Source organism: Catharus ustulatus, chromosome Z, assembly GCF_009819885.2.
Source record: "Catharus ustulatus isolate bCatUst1 chromosome Z, bCatUst1.pri.v2, whole genome shotgun sequence".
NCBI lineage: Eukaryota > Metazoa > Chordata > Aves > Passeriformes > Turdidae > Catharus > Catharus ustulatus.
This window is the reverse complement of record NC_046262.2, coordinates 37,271,786-37,295,334: the sequence shown is the minus strand read 5'-3', so window position 1 is coordinate 37,295,334 and position 23,549 is coordinate 37,271,786. Positions and strand designations below refer to the sequence as shown.

Below are 23,549 nucleotides of genomic sequence, written 5' to 3'. Positions count from 1 at the left end.
TAGAAAAGAACTGTTATTCCTAATTCCCATATCTTTGCCTGAAAGCCCCTTGATTTCAAAATTGTAATAATTTGGAGAGAGGGTGTTTACATTCTCCATTTCAAAGAGAAGTTCCTGCCTTTCTCAGCAGACACCTGTCCTCCAAACTAAAACAGCAACTTTTTGTTCTTTGTCCTTATATAAGCCGCACCTGATTATAAGCCACACTGTGGGTTCGGACCAAAATTTTAGTCAAAATGGTGCGGCTTATAATCGTGAAATTACTGTACTCATTAGAACATGTGTTTGGTTTTTTATTTTCCTTTAACAGAGAAATACCAACAGATTTGGTAATAGTTAAGTCTGATCAACTGGTAACTTCCAAGTATTGACTTTGCTATTATGTTTATAGCGCTAGTACTAAAGGCTAATAATGGAATTGTAAATATTTTATGGTTGTAACCCAGACAGAATAGAAAAGACCACTGTGGTACTCTGTGAAATGACAGCTGTTTCAGTTGAGAATAGTTTCACCTTGTTGCGCGGGATAGAGATTTCCTGTAAAGCAACTGTCACTTCATTGCCCTTAGTTAAGGGAAACCTTTTAATCCTAGAAAGAAACCATCTCAGAACTTCTTTGGAAGCTTCTGCAAAACTTTACAGAGTGGGTGTGTCAAATATCAGGCTTTGGTCAGGTGGAGTGCTTCATGTCAAGAGAGATGAAGAGTTTTACAGGTCTAGGTGCCATCATGTATTTTCCCCCTGTCTGTCAGAGGTTGGGAAGGAGGTGTTAAAGCTTGCTAATTATATTTAGGTCCAAAGCCACCTGTCTCCTGAGATGTAAAACTAGAGGGTGGATTTTCTATCCCAATTATTATGTGACTGGTGTATAAAGACCAACATATCACTGTGTTGTCTTAAAAAACCTCAGAATTATGGGAAGGTTCAGGAAGAGGCTTGGCAGAGAGTTAACAGTTTTAGTCTGACTTGAGTTTATCTTTGCGCAGCTTTAATACATGTTAATTTCATAGAAGGCCTAATGGGTCGCAGTAGTTACTGCTTTTTTTCTTCTATCTTGAAACATAAAAAAAACCCCAACTAACCAAGAAATATCTTTATGGGTTAATTGTACAACAGAGAATGATAGGAGCTGTTCACTGTCTTTTACATAAGCTGTGATCTTGTCCTATTGCTGATTGTGTTTTTGAGCAACTGTGCTGCAGTGGCTGAAATAGCTTTAAGGAAGGCTGAGGAAATTGTATAGGTATCGTGAGGGTTAATTACAATGGTGGTTTTGAATTATGGGCAGATGTATAGTCCTGAAAGGCTGTAAACACAGATAACACTGAGTAATGAGAGAAAAAGATCGCTTTACCCTATCAGGAATCCAGTTTTGGGCTGACATGCCAAAATAGATACAGAAGTACAAGACATATATAAAGCTGTTGAAAAGTGGAACTCAAACTTGTTGTCCTGCTGTAATCTCTGCTGATTTCACTGAAGGATTGTTTCGTTCTTTACTTGTTCCTAACCTTGTTCTCCTGCTGTTCATGGCTTCACAAATTTACCATTATAGACTGTCACATTTTCTGATCTGATTCTTTTTCCTTGTTTGCATTATTTTAATTCTCTTTCAATATGGCTTTTAGAAGTCTGTACTTTTTGTCTCCATTCTTTCTCACTTTTGTTTTTAGTATTTCTTTTGTATTCCCAGTGGTACATTTATCGTTTTACCTTTTAATAGGTAGATAAAATTGATCATGAAAGAAGCATTTTTCTTCTACGCCTGTTGCCTTAATGTTATGCTGCTTGATAATTTGAGTAATAATAAATCTACCTTTTAAAAGGCTTTGTCTTGGAGTTAATGGATTTCAAAAATGCTCTGCTTATTAATGAACTATATACAAGGACCAGATTTGTGCCTAAATGTGTATACAGATTAGGTACTTTAGACATGGCAGATGTCCTAGAGTAGCTAACAAAATCTCTTTCCTTGTCTGGCCTTATATAATTAATATTTATATTTGCACTAGTATGAAAAATGGGTAATATTTCTTGTTACTTTCCTCACTGTCTGAACTTAATATAATCCTGTATACTAGATAATATCTGTCAAACCCCCTAAAATGCAATTTTTAATCAAAATACTTTTCTTCTGTAGACAGAAATTGCGAAGAGATTGAATACAATTTGTGCACAAGTCATCCCATTTTTGTCTCAGGAAGTAAGTAAAACTGTTCAGCTGTTAAAGTGCAATTATGTTGTTTTTCTGTTTGCAAATTAGCTAGTTTTAAGATGTTAATTTTATCACAATACACAAATGTAAGGAACATCTGTTATAGCTGAAGTGTGCAAAAACCCCCTGCTAATTTGGTCTAACAAATCTGAGTTCAAACTAGTGACAATGGCTCAGCCTCATTCATTGCCTGAGGAGAGTGAGAGTCTGTAAAATAGTAGCACTACAAGAAAGTGCTTTCATTTCTAATCATAGTGATTGTTTATTAGATATTCAGTAGTCAAGTGTAGATCTAGTGAAATAAGCATGCTTATGTTCTCTACATAATTTATGTCAAAGGTGAGTGTTTAGCTCATATGCAAAGCACTATTTAAATTTGTAAACCTACATTTACTGAGAATGACTGATTTTAGCATGTTGTGGGCAACTGCTGTTACATTTTGAAGCTTGTTATTTTCAAATTCTACATTTGTGCAGAGAGTATTTGTAATTCTTGATTTCAGTGGTCAGTTTTCCCCGTTTGAAGTTTCAGTTGGTTTTGCTATGTGGGCAAAGTCTATAAGTGTTAAAATTGAAACTAAGGTAAAGATGACATTGTTGTCCTGTCAGCTCAATTAAAAATGATTATTCATTTGCCAAAAAGCTAATAATGAAGGGATGTAGGGTAAGAGATAAGCTGGCTGCCTTCAGGTCTCTTCTTTCCTTTTGAACAAGTGAAAAATAGGGCATTGTTACCTTTTACCTGCATGAGAAGTCTTGCAAAGCGTAGTGTGGGCTTCTGCAGACAAACTGATTATTCAAGTATTTGTGATCCTGATTTGATATGGTGTGGTAATACCTTAAAACTAATGCTTCCTTATACCCCTTCTTCTTTCAACAGCATCAGCAACAAGTGGCCCAAGCTGTAGAACGTGCCAAGCAAGTGACCATGGCTGAACTGAATGCCATCATCGGGGTACGTGGCCTTCCAGGTCTACCTCCTACAGTGTGTATAACTTGCTTTCATATCTTACTGCTTTGCTATTTTTAAAATAAACTTCATGTTTTTATATCTGATGTGTTTTGATGCCAAGTGTTGCTGAAGTGTTTTTACTTCACACATATTTTAGCAGAGATAAAGGTAATAGTTTGCTTTGTCAAAGCATAATTTTGTCCAGCAGTGCTGCATGTAACAAAACTTTTTCTGCAAGAAGTGTAGTTTTAGGAGAGTTGCTTGTTTATTTATGGGTATTGTATGTCAGTTGAGCTACATACTTTTTCCTCATGCTTTTTGTGACGCTTGAGTTCTTGGAGCTTATACAACTATTCATTCTTCTTTCTTTCCCTTTCTTGTGAATCTTTCATGAATTTTAAATTAGCAAGCTACTGAATAGAAACTTCACTTGCTTTTGAAGTAGTATTAATTGTCTGACACAGTGTTCTAATAGCCTTTCACTAAGAATGTGCTTTTAAATATGCTAAAAAAGTTAATACTACTTGCTTGTGACTGGTTGTCAATCACAAGTAATTTGCTTTGTATTAATGAACTTTTTGAACCATACATTCCTTCCACTGTATGAGTTCATTTCCCCTGCCACTAAGTCTGGAATATTTCTCATGTTTTCTGCCCTTCCGACTAAGTGAAAGAAGTAGCCGAAACAAAAACCTGTCCTTTCTGATTTTATTCATATGTGAGCGCCTTGAGTGGATTCAAATTACTCATTTATCAATTTATGTTAATTGCTTGTGAGAAGATGCCCTGCTGGTCTTTATAGTTCCCTCAGACACTTTGTAATGATAATTAGACATGCTGCTGTACGGATTAACAGTGCCATAGTCCAATGACGTCTACAGACAATGGAACCAGTTAATCCATCTGTGCTTAAAATTACATCCCAACTGGAGATGGAAAAAAAAAATAGGAGTGAGGGAGGATTAAAAGAATGAGCCTCAGCTTGAAAATGCTCCTTTCATCAGTTTCTCAATTGCAGATCTGCAGTTGGTTTGCCTGTGGTAAGCTATTGGCAGTCAATTAGGTGAAATAAACTGGGAGGGTGACCTTCATTTCCTTTTAATAGCTTTTCCTCCCTGAAATGGGGAACTTCAGTGGATTTTCAGCTTAAATTTTATTCAAGCTGCTTTATTACACTTGACAGATTAGCTTTGCATAAACATACCCCCCCTTCAAATCTGTGCTGTTTTTCCTTCATATCAAATTTTGACTGTTACTTAGTTGATTTGCTAATCACATCTTAGAAGCCCACACAATTACATCTGTATTTGTCAGAATCTCTTCTAAGCTTTGCTTGTGTAATGAATTAGTTTATGAATACCTGATTTGATCTTTGAAATACACCACATGTACTTTTGTGGTATTCGATTAGCAAAGATTAAGGAACCGTACTTTCCTGCATTTTTTAAAATGAATTGCTTCTTAAGGATGAAAATGGAATGGAAAAACCTTCCTTATGAACTTGTTTTAAAGAAGAGTTTATGCAATAAAAGGAAACATATTTTAATATGTTTTAAAATATTCTTTCTTGCCTTAAAATAGTGCTAGTTAGACAAACCAAATTTTGCTGTCTCAAGCCATGTCATCTATTTCTTTTTAAAAGTCTGCACAACAATCTTAAAAGCCATAGGATCTACAAGTACTACATGCAATTAAGAACTTCAGGGGTTTTGGGGGAGCAGGGAGGGAAACTCTTTGGAAACAGGAGTAGTAGGCTCTACTGTTTTTGTTTTATGATTATCTAAGTTTTACCTGAAGAAATACATTGCTGTGTCTTATGGAAGACTTCTGAATGATGCCATACCATACAAATCCAAAACTGTAAGTGAGGAAATTAACATTCTGGGCACAAAATTTTGTTGACCATGTAGATGCATGCATTTATGTAGTGCCAAAATTAGATGTATGTCCCAGTGATCTTTTACAGTCTTATTAATCAATAGTTACCTTGTGCCACACAATAAGTTTCATGCTCTGACATATGCTTGGTTTTGTTTGAAAGGGATGGTGTATGTCCTGGAAAATCTGAATAGCATAAAATCAGGCTGACAATTCAGTGGACCTTTGCTCCCCCTCACTGAGCACTCAGGGTGTCAAGCCCTTTTCCCAGAGGGGAGGACACATCAGAAGCCTGTCTGTTCCTACAAGCGGCAGCTGCACCGAGGGTGAGCACAGCACAGTTTGATAGCAGCTGTCAGTATTGTTCAGGGGCCCAACTTAGTGTAAAGAACAATGGAAGGGCCATGCTGCTAAAGTGCAGTGTCTTTCAAGATAAGAAAAGATATAGCAATTTAACGGTTTAGACACCTATTATGGGCATGAAAGATCATCAGACTTCTTTTCAGGGTGCAAATGGGCTGGACCAATCTGTAACAGTAGAAGATGCAATTGTGGGGCTTCTGGTGCCGCACTACCTAAAACACATGCATATGATAATTCTTGAGGATAGGAGGGAAATTTCATTTGGGTAGTTGATAGTAACTTGCCTGGTTTCTCTTGACTAAATAAAATTTTGCATGTTTGCCAGGATTTGCCTTTCCCCGCCCCCTACTTCCTTTTGTCATTAAGAGCAGATTGTTTCCTGACACCAGATGATTCAAGAGTTTCCAAACTGACTTCCTTCAGTTAGAGCAATTCCTGTTACTCCTGTGAAATGTGTGAATTCTGGAAGGGAACAAAGACTTTTTAATTACTGGGGAAAATATTTTGAAATAGAGAATTATTTTGGACTATATTTATTTTATACTTTTTATTTCCATTTGGAAAGAAGGAAGCGTATTAGAGGACAGACTATGAGGATAGAGAATTACATTCTCACAGGACTGGGATTTTTCAGAGAATTTTCCTACAAAATCAAAAGTCAGGCTTTGGAATAGGTGTATATTAAGCACATACAAAAAGGAATGAATAAATTGACACATTTTTCTAAGGAAGTAATATTGTTGGACTCAGTGAGCTTGCAAGCAGTGCTAATCCTCTGTGTTGATTAAAATTCTTACTTTAGGAAAAAACCCTGGATGATGTTTGGTTATTAACAGTCATACTCCTAGCCTTATATTTCTCCTACATGTTCTTGAAGGCTGTTACTTTTACACACTAGCAGTGCGGCTTAAACGATCTCCTTTCAATTTCTTTTTTTAAATAACATCATTTAATATTATATTAGAGTAGATTGAAGTAGCAATTTTGCTAGATAAATAATGAACAAAGCAGAAACCCTAACTAAAAGGATAAGTGCCCCCATTAACTCCTTGGCATTGCTGCAACTGCAGGCAGTGTCCACTTCTGTGGTTAAGAAAGAATCTAGATCATGGTATGAAAGAATTAAGTAGACTATTATGGTTTGACTTGAAGGGTTGTTTTGGCTTCTTTGTGGGTGGTTTGGGGTTTTTTGTGTTTTGTTTCATTGTTTGCTTGTTTGTTTGTGGGATTGTTTTCTTGTGATATGTCTAGAAAATAGCAATCCATTTTAGGGAGTATAAGATAAATTGGTATGTCTAGGTGCGAACAACACAAGATTAGATTTACTTTCTAATCAGTAAACTAGTTTTATGAATAGAATATGCAAATATCTGAGAAGTACATGCAACAAGCTCGAAACTTTCTTCAGTGTTGCATTTTTGATGCATGATTTTGGCATACCCCTGAGAAGCCAGGTATGTTTTATTTTTCCTTTTGAGGTAGGTTGCTAATGGTTTAGTGAAATATGTATCTTTTGGACTGACAGTGCTCTGGAGACAGATTGAGTTGTTGGCCTCCGAGAGGCCTCTCCACTGTTGCATGAGGTGATTGGCTAAAGGATTAGCAAAATGTGGGATTATTTTTTCTCTCTTGGCTGTGGTTGCCAGCTATCTCTGGGATTGTAGTGTGTGAAGCTTAAGAGGATGAGGTTAACCTCTTGAGGGTTTATTCTTATGAGTGTGTAGTTAATCCTTAGAAAGCCTATAAATAACTAGGCTGTGTGTTTTATTATAAAATAGAAATACAGACTAGAGCAGAAATGAATGCAGAATTTAGTGCAAGGGAAGAGCTAAGCAGCTGTAGCATTACTTCAGATCCTTCTCAGCCATGATCTGCATTATGTGCTGAGGGAGGGGAAATTGCCTAGTTCTTTTAAATTAAATAAAATGAGATCTAGTGAGCATAAGACACTCTCCTCACTTTTAATATAAACTCCATAACCCCAGGCCTAAATTAGTGAGAGCTCTATTGTGCAGCAACATCCTGGGTTATTCTTCATATTTAAGAACACATAGAAACCTTAATGTTTTGCTAGGATTCATGGTAGCTATTTTAGAATAGCTTTTAAAAATCCTAAAATACTTCTAGAAAGGCTCCCAACTTAGTTTACCAGTTTAAATTAGATAGCAAGGGAAGAAGGTACTTGTCAGCAGGATAGTATTCTCAAAATACCAATCCCCAAACAATGGTCACATTTTTACTGTTGGTGCCACTAAGCTTGGAAGAAAAATAAGGAGGTGGTATTGATGTGTGTCAATAGCTTGATGTGCTCAAAAGAGAAAATGTGGGAGAAGGTGTGTAAAATATGAAAGAATGGGGTTAACCAAACTTGGTTTCCTCTTAACACCCCAGCCCCACACACCCACTCTCTGTGGACTGATGTGAAATGGAGAATCTTGGAGCAGCAATCTAGAGCAAGGCAGTACCTAAACAAGACAGTTTTCTGCAAGAAGAAGGTATTACCAGTCATTTTGGAGAGGGCAAAATTACATGCAAAAGTTGAATGGAATTAAATTGCAGGCCAGACCTCCCTTGTCTTTCAAGGCTTCATGTGGGGTGAATGGAAAAAGCTTCACCTTGGATCTTGACCAAAAAGAAACACAAAAGAACTTCAGGTGGCTCTCATCAAGATCTAGTATCTAAACTACAAGTCAAAGGTGAGACTAAGAATACAATTACAAATTTGTGAAGCCTAAGAGCTTTCAGGAAAGGCATGAAAGTATGACAGTTGAACAAAAATATTGTTAGCTGGTGCTAAAACCTAAAGATCTGCAGCTGCAACTGTGAATGCAGAGACAAGGTGGATTCTTAGGAGATAACGTGTGAGGTACCAAATGTGAGGTTTTTTTGGATTTTTTTTTTTCCTGAGTGCGTGTTGGGGGTATGGTGTGGACACTTGGAATGCTGTAGACCATCTGTAGATGGTCTGTTTTGCAGCAGTGGTGAATGGTAACTTTGGAAAAACGTGTTTGTGGTAATAGTGAACAAAAGAAATTCTAATTGGAACATGTGATTTCAGGAAGGGTTAGATAGAAGGATTTGATATTGAAGAGTTGGTTGATTTACTTTGTGCACTTGGCTCCAAATGATTTGGTTTTTTAGACTAGTTTAGGAAGAATGGTTTTGGTGGAATATAAGGGACTGAAGGTGGATACAGATGCTGGAATAATGCAGTTGAAAGCAAGAATTTGCAGAATGTGGTTGCAGCAGTGTATGTATGTATTCATATATGTAACTGGCACAGAGGGTAAGTTATTTAATCCTAGAGGAAAGTATTACTTCCTCTGGAAAGTGATTCAGAATAACTGACCTTGTTTGAAGATAGAGTGGATAATATTAATAAAAACGAAGTTATTAAGTCAAAAGAGATAAAATGAAGAGATGTATGTACAGTAATTTCACAATTTTAAGCCGCACCTGATTATAAGGTGCACATTACAATACAGAGAGTGATAAAAAGTATCTATTCTATCACCATCTGTTGAGGGTGGGGGCAGTGATCCTTATCTCCATGGCAGATATTCTGCTAATGGGCCATCCACTGAAACCAGGTGGGGCTGTGTTCTTTATATTTTCACAACCCATCCTTCCTCCAGGGAGTAATTTTCTGCTAATGGCCCATTGAGTCCCACTGGGTGACTGATAAAATTACTGCATCCCATTGGAAGTTGCTCCAACCAGGGGGAAGAGCCCAACATTTCTTACCAAGATAAAACCAGAGGTTTTGGGACACTAAGGTAACCCCTTTCTCCACTGGACTCCAGAGGGAAACCGGATTCCTCCACATCACCACTGGACCTCCGGAGGGAAACTGCACCTTCTACAGGAGCACTGCTCCCACTGAATCACATCTGTCACTGCAGGAGGATGCAGCCATCATTTAATGGGACTGCTACCAACACCCTGCCTGATGGGGTGTCAGGTTGTACTCGACTTTTTCAGGGCTTAGGGTTTGTTCCTTTGTACTACTGTATTTCCATTTTAATTTCCCTAGAAAAGAACTGTTATTCCTAATTCCCATATTTTTGCCTGAGAGCCCCTTGATTTCAAAATTCTAATAATTTGGAGGGAGGGGGTTTACATTCTCCATTTCAAAGAGAAGCTCCTGCCTTTCTCAGCAGACACCTGTCCTCCAAACTAAAACAGCAACTTTTCATTCTTTGTCCTTATGTAAGCCGCACCTGATTATAAGCTGCACTTCTGGGTTCGGACCAAAATTTTAGTCAAAATGGTGTGGCTTATAATCATGAAATTACTGTAATTTTTCTCTTAAAAATGTCTGCTTTGCTTTCATACTTAGTGAAATAGGTGGGGGAATTGGAGTAGATAAAGAGTCAGTAGGCTGAGATTAAATGTGATATAACCTTTAGTACTTGTCTGGAAAGTAATTAGAAATATGGTTTGGAGGAGGAAGGAGTTGGGTGGGAGAGGTGAATTAGTTGGTACAGACAAAAGAAAAATTCAGCTTGGACTGCATACGAAGAGAAATGAAATGTAAAGAAGTTAGCTGAGTAAAGGACAAATTTGGGATGGTTATGTTCATGGAGTTGTCCCATTCCGGTGTGAGTAGGAGTAAAGAAGGTTATTGGGAGAGGCGGCACAGAGCAGCGGCGACCATGCCCCCATGCCTGCGGGCCCGCGGCACCACCCCTGCCGGCTACAGGCGGGCCTGGAGGCCAATGGCTGCCGGGTTGAGGTGGGGCCTTGGCAGGAAACCACGCAGGGGGAGCTGGGGGTGGAGCCTTGCTGCAAAAAAAAGTGCGCCCTATAGTACGGTGCATCTTTATATGATCCACAAAGTTGCGAATTTTGCCGACTCCCCAGGGGTGCGCCTTATAGTCCAGTGTGCCTTATGGTCGTGAAATTACTGTATCTGATAACATTTATAAAGAGAGAAGAGCTAACTGGCTCTTCAGATTGAAGAGCAGCAGTAGTGAGGAAGTAAAAGCAAGAATTAGCAAAAGTGCTTAAATGTAAGTTGAGCAGTAATCGTTGTTTGGTATATCAAAGTCATTATGGAATGTAGAGAAAACATACAAGATTCTGGTCTTGGCTTGCAATACTAAACAAAGATTGATGTAATGCTTTTCTTTTGACTGTCGTATTTTTCATTTTTTGGTGTCTCTGAAGTGTTTTTGTAGTTAGTAGTGGCTGGGACAAAAGGATGGTGAGTATAATTTCAAATCTTCTATTTGACTTCTGGATTTTAATTTACCAGAAAGCCTTTGCTACTTAATAATGTCTTTCATGTTTAGCAAGAGTTAAATTTCTGGAGACTAAAAGAGCCTGGAAGGAAAATAAATACTTTTTAAGATAATCATACGTCATTAATAAAACCCTCTAGAGTAATATCTGTAAGTCATTTCCAAATTGGTGCATGCTTGAACTAGTTGTTTTTGGCATCTGTGCAGTAGGAGCATGCTTTTGAAGTGTTGTTGGATGGTGCTGGTATGCTAACAGTAGTTAAAAAGGCAAATACATAGATTTGAGTTTAGAAGGTGAGTAATAGCAGGAATTTATGGTTGCTGCAGAAATGAAATGTGCTGGCAGTTTCTGCAGAGCAGAAGCAGTGTGTGCTGACAGCTTCATTCTAGAGACTTCAGGCTTGCGTCTGAGCCTTCAGAGAAGGCAATATGTACTTGTCTAAAATTAAAGAAGAGCTTTGTTCTTGAGCTGACTTAGACTGACAGTGACAGAGGAATGTGAATGGTTTCAGAAAACCAGTCTTTGTCTTGTCTGGACCAGGAGATTTTAAGGTCATCTTCTGTGACTTTTAGACTGTGGTTCTGAATTTGTTACTTTGTTTTTGAGTCTGGGAAGTCCTTTGGTGTAGACCATGTTTTCCCAAGCAAGGATAATTTTTTCTGTGGTGACTCTGACTCTACTCTTACTGTTCTGTGGCATCTTTTTTTCAAAAGACTTGTCTGGCTCTTCCATTGTGACAATCCTTTTCTCCTGGTTGCCTTCAACTTTCCTGTTTATCCCTTATTTCTTCAGAATTTGACTGAAGAAAAGAAAAAAAAAAAAAAAGCAAAGCCATGATTTCATTTAAGTTAAAACAAGGCAAATAACATAATTCATACAAGAGTCCTTAAAAACATGGTCATCTGATTTATTTGGTTTTTGGGGGGTTTTTTGGTGGTTTTTTGTTTGTTTTTGGTTGTTTTTTTTTTTTTTTTTTTTTTTTGCTATGAAGTGTTTGAGACAGGAATTGTTCTTAAACAAGCCCTGGAATACACTTTTTTAATATATGCACACACACACCAAAGTGTGTTCTACATACTTTACAAAGTATTTCTACCTACTTTTATGTAGAAGTGATAAACAGTTGATACATATGTAACATACACAGAACAGTATATATAATACATGTGTTGTATGTAACGATGTATTAGTGATAATATGTAAAATATTGTGTATATACCACATAAAATGGGCTAATACATAAAAGGTTATACTAGCAAAAGGTCTTCTTTGGTTTGTGGGCTGCTCATGTCGCTGTACTCATGCTTCAGTGGATCTGCATGTGGTAAAACCTACAGGGTTTTAGGTTGACTTGCATCGCCTTAAAGCACAGAGGAAGGCAGAAATCCCTTTTCTGTGGGCAGAAACCTTTGTGTGGGTGCAGCTATAGTTAGAGGAGTGTTAATGTGCCTTAGGAAGATGTCACTGAACTGGAAGAATTCCATCTGCTGGCCATGCCCTGCATCCTTGCGGCAGGGCTCTGCCTGCATGCAGTGGGATGATCCACAGAGCCTCCTCAGCATGGAGAGGCTGCTAGTGCAGACCTACTCTGGTGAAAACACCAGTCCTGCTGGCAGTGCTACATAATTATTCCCACTATGATAATGGGAAATCCTGCCATTTAAAAATTATCACTTAAAAATTGTTAAATAGTTAACTGCTGATCACTTTAGTGGAAAAAACAGCTGATGGGCTTATTTACTGGGTGTGGTAGTGAATCATTTGGGTGGGGTCACCTGTGATTTACTGTTTACAAAAGTGAACTGAAGTGTCTTATCTCTTATCTTTTTAATTCTAATGCCTGGGCTTGCCCTCAAAGATGCCAAAAGGAAAGGCAGTGAAACCTACAGTAATTTCACGAATACAAGCCGCACCAATTTGACCAAAAGTTTGGTGGAAACCTGGAAGTGCGGCTAATATTCGAGGGCGGCTAATACATAAACAAAATTCTAAAATCTGCCAACACGGAAGTGAGAGCCCGTGGCAGCCCCAAGCCAAGCTGGAGCCCGGCCGGCCCTGGCTGAGGTGGGAAAGCCTGGCAGAGGCGGGGCCAGCAGTGCGGGGGGCGGACGGCTGAGCCTGAGCCAGCAGGGCAGGGCAGGGGGGGCGGCAGAGCCCGGGCCAGCAGGGCGGGGGAGCCCGGGAGAACTGGGGCTAGCAGTGCAGGGGAGCATGGCAGAAGCAGGAAGGCCGGCGGGTGGGGCTGCCTGGCAGCGGGGGAAGCCCAGCAGAATCGGGACCAGCAGCGGGGGGGAGCCCGGCGGTGCGGGGGCCTGCAGTGCCGGCCAGGGCGAGCAAACGCGGCGGTGGTGCAGACGGGAGGGGGCGGCCGGCGAGCCTGGCGGCGGCCACCCCGCCAGCAGAACCTGGCAGCGGCGGCAGCCCTGCCGGCCGGGCGAGTAAACATGGCGCGGGGCGGCCGGCATGCCTGGCGGCGGCGGCAGCGGCTGGCCCGCCGGCAGGGCGACTAAACGCAGCGGCGGGGCGGCCGGCATGCCTGCCAGCGGCGGCAGCGGCCGGCCCGCCGGCAGGGCGACTAAACGCAGCGGCGGGGCGGCCGGCATGCCTGCCAGCGGCGGCAGCGGCCGGCCCACCGGCAGGGCGACTAAACGCAGTGGCGGGGCGGCCGGCATGCCTGCCAGCGGCGGCAGTGGCTGGCCCGCCGGCAGGGCGAGCAAACGCGGCAGCGAGGCGGTGCTGACGGGAGAGGGGGGCCAGTGAGCCCGGCGGCGGCTGCAGCACCACCCAGCCGGCACCGTCGGCAACCATGAGCGGGCCGGGCCTTCCTGGCCCCGCCCCGAGCCAGTAAAGCCCGCTATGCCGCGATCCTGTTACTAATTGGCCAATTTGTGAAAGCTGCGCACGGATTCTCGCGACGAACGAAAGTGCGGCTAATATTCGGGGTGCGGCTTATCTATTGACAAAGACAGCAACATTGTCGAGGCACCGGAAGTGCGGCTTATAATCCGTGCGGCTTGTATTCGTGAAACTACTGTACCTGTTCAAAGTAAGACAGGTGGCTCAGTGAAGAAAGAGTTGCTGCTCAGATTAGAACTAAGGGAAAGATAAGAATCCTTTCTTCCTTGGGATGTGTAGTGGTAAGGTGGAATCTAATCAATGGTTAATAAGTTACCTTTGAATATTAATTTTTTAATGCTTTTTAAATGATATTGGGAAGCATTGAAAACCTGTTTCTTAGTTTTGTAGGTGTGAAGCTGCAGTATTAAAATTTAAGAGTGGGATCTCGTGGTTCAGCAAAAGTACTGTGTGTGTACTGGTACTGGCCATGTAATTAAGAGCAGCCCAAGCCTTTCTGGTGTTGAAAGACTTATTTTTTCTCTTCACATTGAGAAAATACAAGATTTCTCATAAAAGTGGAAAATATTTCAGAATGCAGGCCAAAGAATGCATGTACAGAATCAGAATCAAAGAATGGGTATGGTTTGATGGGACCACTGGGGGACATCTGGTCCAACCTGCTCAAGCCAGGTCATCCCAGAGCACATGGCACAGTACTGTGTCCAGATGGTTCTTGAATATCTCCCTTGACGGAGACTCCAAAACCTTTCTTGGCAACCTGTGCCAGTGCTCAGTCACCTGCATGGTAAAGAAGCTATTCCTTATGTTCAAATGGAGCTTCCTGTGCATCAGTTTGTGCCCATTGCTTCTTGTTCTATTGCTCAACACTCTGAGCAGAGCCTGGGTCCACCATCTTCTCTCCCTGCATATACTCACAGACAATGATGAGTACCCATCTGTCATCTCTTCTAGAGACTGAAGAAGCCCAGCTCTCTCAACCTTTTGTCATATGAGAGGTGTTCCGTTTCCCTAATCCCCTTAACTTCACTAGGCTTCACTATGACTGAGTGGAGGGGCAGGAGTCCTGCCAGTAGACGGCTTGCCCTGCTGGCAGTGCTCTTCCTAATGCATCCCAAAACACCATTGGCTTTCCTGGCACACTGCTGGCTCATGGACAGCTTCTTGTCCACCAGAACCCCCAAGTCCTTCTCCTCAAAGCTGCTTTCCAGCAGATCAGACCCAGTCTGTGCTGGTACCTGGGGTTATTCCTACCCAGGTGCAGGATCCTGCATTTCTCCTTGTTGGATTTCACATGGTTTATCTCTCTATCCTTCTGAGGCCCTTCTGACAGGCTACACTCTGGTGTGTTGGCCACTGCTCCCAGCTTTGTGCTCTCAGTGACCTGCTGAGGAGGCTTCTGTTCTGTTGTCTGAGTCACTGATAAACAGGTTAAACAATGCAGGGGTTATTTTAAACCTTGGGGTACAGGCTTCCAGCTAGGCTTCATGTTGTTTTGAAGTGGCTTCATGGATTACTTTGAGCATGTCACTGGACTTTCTGTACCTTGTTTCTTTTCTTTTAATAGTTAAAGTGACACAAGGGCTTACTGTACTTATAATCACTGTATCCGTGGGGCACAGAGATACAACTTCTCTGTTTTATTTCAGTTACGTTAGAGCTAAAATTAAATGATGAAAAAAAGGACTGTTTGAGGAATGTGTATGGCAAACTACCTTTCTGTTTTATGAGAGGCAATTTATGCAACCCTTTACTGCCTAAAAATGTTATTGTGCAATTGGCACTTATTAGTTTGGTTGCGTTGTCTGAACAAGCGAACACAGGAAATCAGAAAAACTTTGAAGAGTCTTCTGTTCAGAAATCTAACAAACTTGAGTTAACTTACAGTAGTTTCACGAATACAAGCCACACGGATTATAAGCCGCACCCCTGGTGCCTCGACAATGTTGCTGTCTTTGTCAATAGATAAGCCGCACCCCGAATATTAGCCGCACTTTCGTTCGTCGCGAGAATCCGTGCGCAGCTTTCACAAATTGGCCAATTAGTAACAGGATCGCGGCATAGCGGGCTTTACTGGCTCGGGGCGGGGCCAGGAAGGCTCGGCCCGCTCATGGTTGCCGACGGGGCCGGCCGGGTGGTGCTGCAGCTGCCGCCGGGCTCACTGGCCCCCCTCTCCCGTCAGCACTGCCCCGCCGCTGCGTTTACGTACTCGCCCTGCCGGCGGGCCAGCCACTGCCGCCGCTGGCAGGCATGCTGGCCGCCTCGCCACTGCGTTGTTTACGTAGTCGCCCTGCCGGCGGGCCAGCCACTGCCGCCGCTGGCAGGCATGCCGGCCGCCTCGCCGCTGCGTTGTTTACGTAGTCGCCCTGCCGGCGGGCCAGCCACTGCCGCCGCTGGCAGGCATGCCGGCCGCCTCGCCGCTGCGTTGTTTACGTACTCGCCCTGCCGGCGGGCCAGCCACTGCCGCCGCCGCCAGGCTCGGCGGCCGCCCCGCGCCATGTTAGCTCGCCCAGCCGGCAGGGCTGCCGCCGCTGCCAGGCTCTGCTGGCGGGGCGGCCGCCGCCAGGCTCGCCGGCCGCCCCCTCCCGTCTGCACTGCCGCCGCGTTTGCTCGCCCTGGCCGGCACTGCAGGCCCCCGCACTGCCGGGCTCCCCCCCGCTGCTGGCCCTGATTCTGCTGGGCTTTCCCCGCTGCCAGGCAGCCCCACCCGCCGGCCTTCCTGCTTCTGCCATGCTCCCCTGCACTGCTAGCCCCAGTTCTCCCGGGCTCCCCCGCCCTGCTGGCCCGGGCTCTACCGCCCCCCCGCCCCGCCCTGCTGGCTCAGGCTCAGCCGCCCGCCCCCACACTGCTGGCCCCGCCTCTGCCAGGCTTTCCCACCTCAGCCAGGGCCGCCTGGGCTCCAGCTTGGCTTGGGGCTGCCGCGGGCTCTCACTTCCGTGTTGGCAGCTTTTAGAATTTTGTTAATGTATTAGCCGCCCCGGAATATTGGCCGCACTTCCGGGTTTCCACCAAACTTTTGGTCAAATTGGTGCGGCTTGTATTCGTGAAATTACTGTATATCTTCTTTGTGACTTGGATATTTGCTTTTTTTCCTGACATAAATTCTCTTCCCGGTAAAGTTGTGGGATTTCGTTTGCTTTTTGTGGGAGTGGAAAATCAATGTGAGGACCCTGACACTACCTGATACATCTCCTTTAATAAAGCATGAAAAAGAAACAAGATTTTACCCATGAGAGAGTTGGGCCTTTAAATAATGCCACTGCCACACAAATTCTGTATGTATGAAATACCCGGCTTTGAATAGCTTTTGCCAACGTTGTCCTTTTATGGACTTAAATTTCTGTAGCACAATGACATTTCATGTGGTTTATGGGTAAAGGAGACTTGCTGAAGACACTATTCTTTGTTTCTGAAGGGACATTCTCTTCCCACGTTAGGCACTGTGGCTTGTTCGCATAAGAAGTTGTTGGAAAACTATCCTACAAACCCACATTCTTGGCTCTTTAGCTAGACATGCAGTGGTGGGCACTTTAAAGTTTGTTTATTCTTGTAGAGTTTGGCTTTCTTCCTATCAGAATAAAGGATTTAGAAGATGAGGAAACAAGGAAACTAATTTGACCAGAATAAATATTTCAAAGGAAGTAGTTAATTATAGTACTGCCTAACTCATTTTTCTAAAACTTGTTTTAATGGGAAGACAACAGTAAGCAGTAAGAATTGGCACATGATCTAGTGGCAGGCCTGTCAGTAGCAGGGGGGCTACAAAGATTATTAAGGAATTGGAACACCTCACTTATGAGGAAAGGTTTACAGACTTGGGCTTGTTCAGCCTCGAAAAGAGGTGATTGAGAGGAGTCCTCATTGATGTCTGTCATTATCTGAAGGGAGGGTGTCAGAGGATGGATCCAGGCTCTGCTGGGTGGTGCCGAGCAATAGGACAAGAGGCAACAAGCAAAAACTGATGCACAGGACGTTTCATTTGAATATGAGGATGAACTTCTTTACTTTGTGGGTGACCTAGTGCTGCAACAGATTGTCCTGTGAGGCTTTGGAGTCTCCCTCACTGGAGATATTCAAGAAGTGTCTGTGCTGTGTGCTGTGGGATGACCTGGTCTGAGCAGGCAGGTTGGACCAGATGTCCCCCTGTGGTCCCTTCAAAACCTCAGGCATTCTGTGATTCTGCAGCTTGTGAATCATGAAATTGGTAATGTTGGAAAACACTGCTGGAGGTCATCTGATTGACTTGCCTGTGCTCCAACAGGACCGCTTAAGGGCCAGTTAAGCAGGACCATGTCCCTAAAACTTTTGGATGTGTTCAAGGATGGAAACTTCAAAGCTCCCTGGGTAACCTGTCCAAGGGCTCGATCAAAAATGAGTGTGTTTGAATGTTCAAGACGAACCTCCCATGTTTTAGTTTGCACCCATGGCCTCTTGTCTGGTCATTGGACCATACAGTAGTGGGCTACAAAGGTAAGGGACTGGGTACGTCCTATAAGGAGGGGCTGGGAGACCTGGGACTATTTAGCCATCTCTAAATATATTGTTGGATACTCTCTGTTTTGTTCATGTCTCTTGTGAGGATAAACACAGAATAGGACATAGTTATCCAACTGTCGTTTCAACAGTGATAGGTAGAGAAGAAGGATCCCCTCCCTAGACCTGCTGGCAATACTTTGTTTAATGCATCCCAGAATGCGATTCAGCTGCTTTTCCATATTGCTACTGGCTTGTGCAGCCATATGGTATAGAAGGACGTTTTCTGCAAAGCTGCTTTCTAGCTGTGTGGACCCCAACATACATAAATTTATGGGATTGTTGCTCCTGGTATAGGATGTTGCACTTGCCCTTGTTGGATGTCATGAGATTCCTGTGAGTCCATTTTTCCAGCCTGTTGAGATCTCTGTGAATGTTATTATAGCTGTCTGGTGTATCAGCCACTTCTCATAGCTGTGTACTGTCAGCAAAAGAAAGCAAACTCAGACCTTAAGTTTTGTAAATTGCTGCAGTATTGCTGCTGAATATTAGGGTTGAAATAGGTCAGAAGGAAGTGTCTTGTGGGAATTATTAACACATTTTGTGTGGTAATATTATCAAGGAAAAAGAAACATGTAGAAACATCAAGAAGGAAACATGACAACTGCTGCTGCCAAAGCAGTTCTGGGAAATAGAGCAGTGATTATTTGATATTTCACTAATAAATCTATTTACATATGATACAAAGGATTGCATTGGGAGAAACATTCAAAGATCAAACCCAACCCCTCTGCCATGGGCAGGCACACCATCCACAAGGCAGGTTGCTCAAAATCCCATCCAATCGGACTTTGAGCACTTCCATGGATGGGGTATCCAGTGTCTGACCGCCCACAACATAAAAGGTTTTGTCATTGTGTCCAACGTAAATTTACAATCATTCAGTGTAAAACCACAGCCTCTTGCTCTGTAGCTACAGTCCTGGTAAAAAGTTTCTTTCCATTTTCTTACAGACCCATTTGTATATAAAGACCACAGTAAAGTGTCCCTGGAGCCTTCAGGCTGAACTACCCTAACTTTGTGTTTTTTAATTAGGAAAGGTGTTCTAGCCCTCTTGAGTAATTTTTGTGCGTCTTCTCAGAACCTACTGTAACAGGTTAATGTCTTTTTTGCGCTCTGGACCCCAGAGCATGACATGGTACTCCAGTAGTCATCATCTCATGATGTAAAGGGAAGAAGAGGGACAAATCACTTTCTTTGAGCTGCTGGCTAAATTCTTTTGGTGCAGCCCAGGACACTGTTGATTTTCTGGGCAGATGCAATAATCCAATGATTTATCTTCTAACACCCACCAGTCCTTTTTGGCAGGACCATTCCCAAGCACTTCATCCCCCAGTCTAGGAATTGTCTTAGCTCAATTGCCAGACATTGCATTTGACCTTGCATCCTTATGAGATGGTCCCACTTCTCAGGCCGGTCAAGGTCCATCTCTATGTCACCCCTTCCCTTAAGTGAATCAATTGCGCTGCACAGCTTTGTGTCATCTCCAAACTTGCAGAGGACACAGTCAGTCCCATTACCTGTGTTATTGATGAAGATGTCGGTCACATTTTGCACTCCTGAGGGACACCACTAGTTAATGCTTTCCACAGAGATGTGAAGTTGTTGACTCTTTGGGTCAAGTTTCATTGACTCTTCACATGCAGTCGTCCATCCAGTTCCTCATCCATATAATAATCCATCCGTCAATGCACTATTTCTTTGAATGGCAAGAATGGACCATATCAAAGTCATGCCAGAAGTCTTAAATAGATAGTGCCTTTTATTCTTCCCTTGTCCATGGATAGAGTCACTTTTGTAGAAGAATGTGAACGTATTCTTCCAAGCGATTGTTTGTTGTCCTGAGATGTTTTCTTGCCTATAGCTGAAATACTCTTTAGAAAGTACTTACAGAAATTTAAATGTAAGTATTAATTAATGGCTTAGAGTGTCTTTTGAGTTTGCTTATGCCAAATTTGACTGCTGGTGCTGTGGGTTGTGCATGCAGGGTTTTTGCTGTTTTTTAGGATGAGGGAAAAAAAGGGATGTGACAGGAGCATAGTCTTGAGTTACTTCCTTTTTTTGAAAGGTTGTATTTTCAGTACTGGTTTTAAGAATATTTCTAAATAGTGAGGGAAAAGATTATTCCTTGATCAACTACCTCTATGTGCTCAGACAGTGGCCCTCTTGTGTTTGTTGGCCATGCATATTTGATGCAGGCTCTCACTTCCTTATGAAATTAAAAGAAGCAAATGAAAAACTGGAAGATGTCCCTTTGGAAAGGAAGAGAATATGATAATGTAACTGCACACAGTAATGCATGTTTTTCTCTCATGTCTTTCTGTCTGCCTGAGTTGAACAAAACATTTCTTCTGATTTACTAAAGTTGTCATGAAGTATTGTCCTTTACGTTTTAGGTCTCTAAATGACTTATGTTTTCCAGATATTTTTTCAGAACACCTCTGTGGAGCTTGAGCATCTGTTCATCATCATCATCAGCAGCTAATTGTTGATAGTATTACTGATGCCAGTGCTGATAAGATTTTGGAAAAAAAAATTCTGTGTTTATTTAGAAAAGCACAAGAGAAGACAACTATTTTCCATTGTTCATTTATAATCACAACTGAATTTTTAATTCAGTTCTTTTTCAAGAGATACAGAAGATACATCATACATCTGTTTAACAACAGAAGAATGCTCTAAGTGCTTAATGACAAGGACTAAAAATCATATATTTAAGTGAAAAAGGTTGTAAAGTAAAATAACATTTTTGATTTTACTCAAAAAACAGAGTGAAATCAACAGAGCTGCTTTAAGGTGAGGAGTGGGGTCATAGGAGCTTGTTCTCTATCCTTATAGGCAAGGAGCCTAAGGGAGATTTGTCACTAAGGGAGATATGTCAGAAAGACATACTAACTCTGTCTTTGGAAGTCTTTGTCAGAGATTGAAAATGTAATTCCACATTTAAAGTCCTGATTAAAAATCTCTTCATAGCTAGACTTTGCCTACAATGTGGGAGATAAAAAGCTGTACTACCTTTAATATTGTTAGGAGGTGCTTCCTTGGTGACACTAATGCTGTTTTTTATATGCCAAGTTTTGGGTCCTTATGGTTTGGTTATGGAGATGCTGGGGAATAAAAATCTGAGGCAATAAAACATACATCTAAACAGTATAGTAATATGAGTTTGTAATTCCTTTTCTACCATTGCAAATATGGAGAACTTCTGGGTTTGCAACAAAATGGTTGATGAACTACCGATATTTTAAAAATCACTGCTCTGGCTAATTATCTTAAGTGCAGTCACTTAAGTATGCATCATTGCACTCTTCTATACCTCCCCACTTTCCTCTAACAGTGGACACAGCCTTTGCTCTGCAAGTAATGATAATAATTGGTACTAAGACAGACCTGTTACTCATCCTTTTTTTGAACACATTTCTTATGGCAGATGTCTAGTTTTTAATTAACTGCTAATGAACATGCCTAGTAGACCATGGTACTGCTACCAGCCTACTCCGTTTTATATCTCACTACTGCTAAGCTCTTAAAAGGTTACAGAGCAGGCATTAGTGTCTTTGAAGTGATGGGAAAGTGATTATATGCATAACATAATTGTTTGTAGGATCTACTATGGCAAATGTTTAGTTACTAAATGCATCTGGTGAACATTGCTGTTATCCCTCTCCCTGGTCTTTTTTCTTCCTTTGTGTGCAGCACATATTCCTTTTTCCCTTCTACAAAGATAATATGCTTTTTAAAATTAAGTTTTTTTAAAATAAAAAGAATATGAACTTCTGGAAAAGATAATCTTTATGGATGATCCCTCATCTCTCAGGGAGAGCTTGAAACCCATTATGAATAAATGATATATAAACAATAAATCCATATATTAAAGTCCTAAACAGCAAAGAACATCAGATAATAAACATGAAATCATAACATAACTTTTGTGGCTTAAAAGACCATGATCAGGATTTCAGTCTTAAGTCAGTTTCATATAGTGCTGTATTTATGGATCTTTGTGTGCCATGCCTGTAAGTAACCATTTTCAAAGCTATAAAAATGTGCAGAGCAGCTTTGCCATGCACTTGGAGCTCTCACGTCACACCTTGCCCATTGCTCCCCACAATCTGGTGAACACAGCCCTCCCACTCTCAGCTTCAGAAACTTTTATAGAGCATTAATCTGTTCCTTGTTTCTTAGGCTTTCATAATGTGTTGTGTGTAGGCTACACATCAGAGCCAGGGCAATGGTAGGTAATGTGCCCCTAATAATTTCTAAAATGTTAACCTATACTGCCTGAAATCAAGTGGGTTAACTTGTTTGCTAATTGAACCAAGCCAGGAGAGGGATGAATAAGGGTTATCTTCCTACACTTCCCAAATGGTAGGGACAAGAATGGAAACAATTTAAGTTTTGTTCCCTGTTTTGACTTTCCCCTGGTCACGCTGCAAAAGAAGCTAGTTTGAGTTTATTGTCAGAGAAGGCAGGAGGCTTTTCTCCATGAAACCAGTTTGGAAGCAATAAATTGCTTTTTATTCTTAGGCAGTTTCACACCAAGACTGGATAATGTGGGGTGATAGTGCAGCTGGGGACAAGGAAGACAAATGCCAACAGTGCTGCAGAGTCCTACTGATTTATTGCTTCTGAGCTAGAGCTCAGATGACTGACCTGGCTGAAGTGGTCAATGAGGAAGGAGGCTGCCAAAATATTAGGTTACCACCTGTTTTGAGGAAATGTGCCAGAAACTACTTAAGTCTTGTTAAAATCTGTGGAGAGGGAAGTCGTATTGTTCTTTAGAAACTGGATGCAAAAAACAAAACCCCCAAACCAAACATCTGCAGTCCTGTCAGACCATACAGTGCTCATTACTGGTAGTTCTTCAGTCAAGTGAAGCTTCACTAGCAAAAGCTGATTGACATTGTAGAAAGTGGTCTACTTCAAAATAATGCTTCCTTCAAAATGTTGCCATTTGTGTTGTTGTAAAAATGTTAAATTAGAAGAATGAGAAGTACTTCTCTTTTACCTTGTATTTTAAACATACTAAAAAGAGCGGTGGTCAGGTGTATATTTTGAAGTGTAGATTAGCATGGCTTTTTATGGATTTTATAAATTCCTGGTATGTGGTGTCAGAAAGATTTGGTAAACATGTGGCTTTATAGAATTGACTGAATGGATTGTGGTAAATTTAAAGATTGCCCTGTATATCAAAGTATAGGTAAATGATTGCTGCATTTGGGATAGCAGAAAAGTGAGAAATTAGCAATTGCAGTCCAGAGTTCTTGAATGTCAGCCCCTGTTTCTTCACAATTTTATAAGCATCTCAAGGCATGTCTTGGGATGGAGTTATGAGAAATAAAAGTGTAGGAGTTCAGTAGTTATATATGCAAATAGTAATAATTTAATTCATTCATATACTGGTAGATGTTATGCAGGTATTGTTGACAGTTTGTCTTGAAAAGTCTTCACACCTAAAGAAACAGATAAAATATTTCTGCATTATTTTGAGGTTTTTTTGGAGTGATG

General features: G+C 41.7%; 1 protein-coding gene across 3 annotated transcripts in view; it reads left to right on the top strand.

The window, feature by feature from the left end:
- The window catches only part of TLE1 (TLE family member 1, transcriptional corepressor), an 85,508-nt gene that overhangs the window by 21,194 nt on the left and 40,765 nt on the right, over nucleotides 1–23,549 (top strand). For 2 of the 3 annotated variants that reach the window (XM_033085462.1, XM_033085461.1), the window contains exons 5-6: nucleotides 2,141–2,203; nucleotides 3,096–3,170. In XM_033085462.1, the coding sequence (XP_032941353.1) occupies nucleotides 2,141–2,203; nucleotides 3,096–3,170 (138 nt within the window). Of the gene's footprint in view, nucleotides 1–2,140; nucleotides 2,204–3,095; nucleotides 3,201–23,549 lie in introns of all 3 variants that reach the window. The other variant, XM_033085460.1, reaches the window with a different exon arrangement.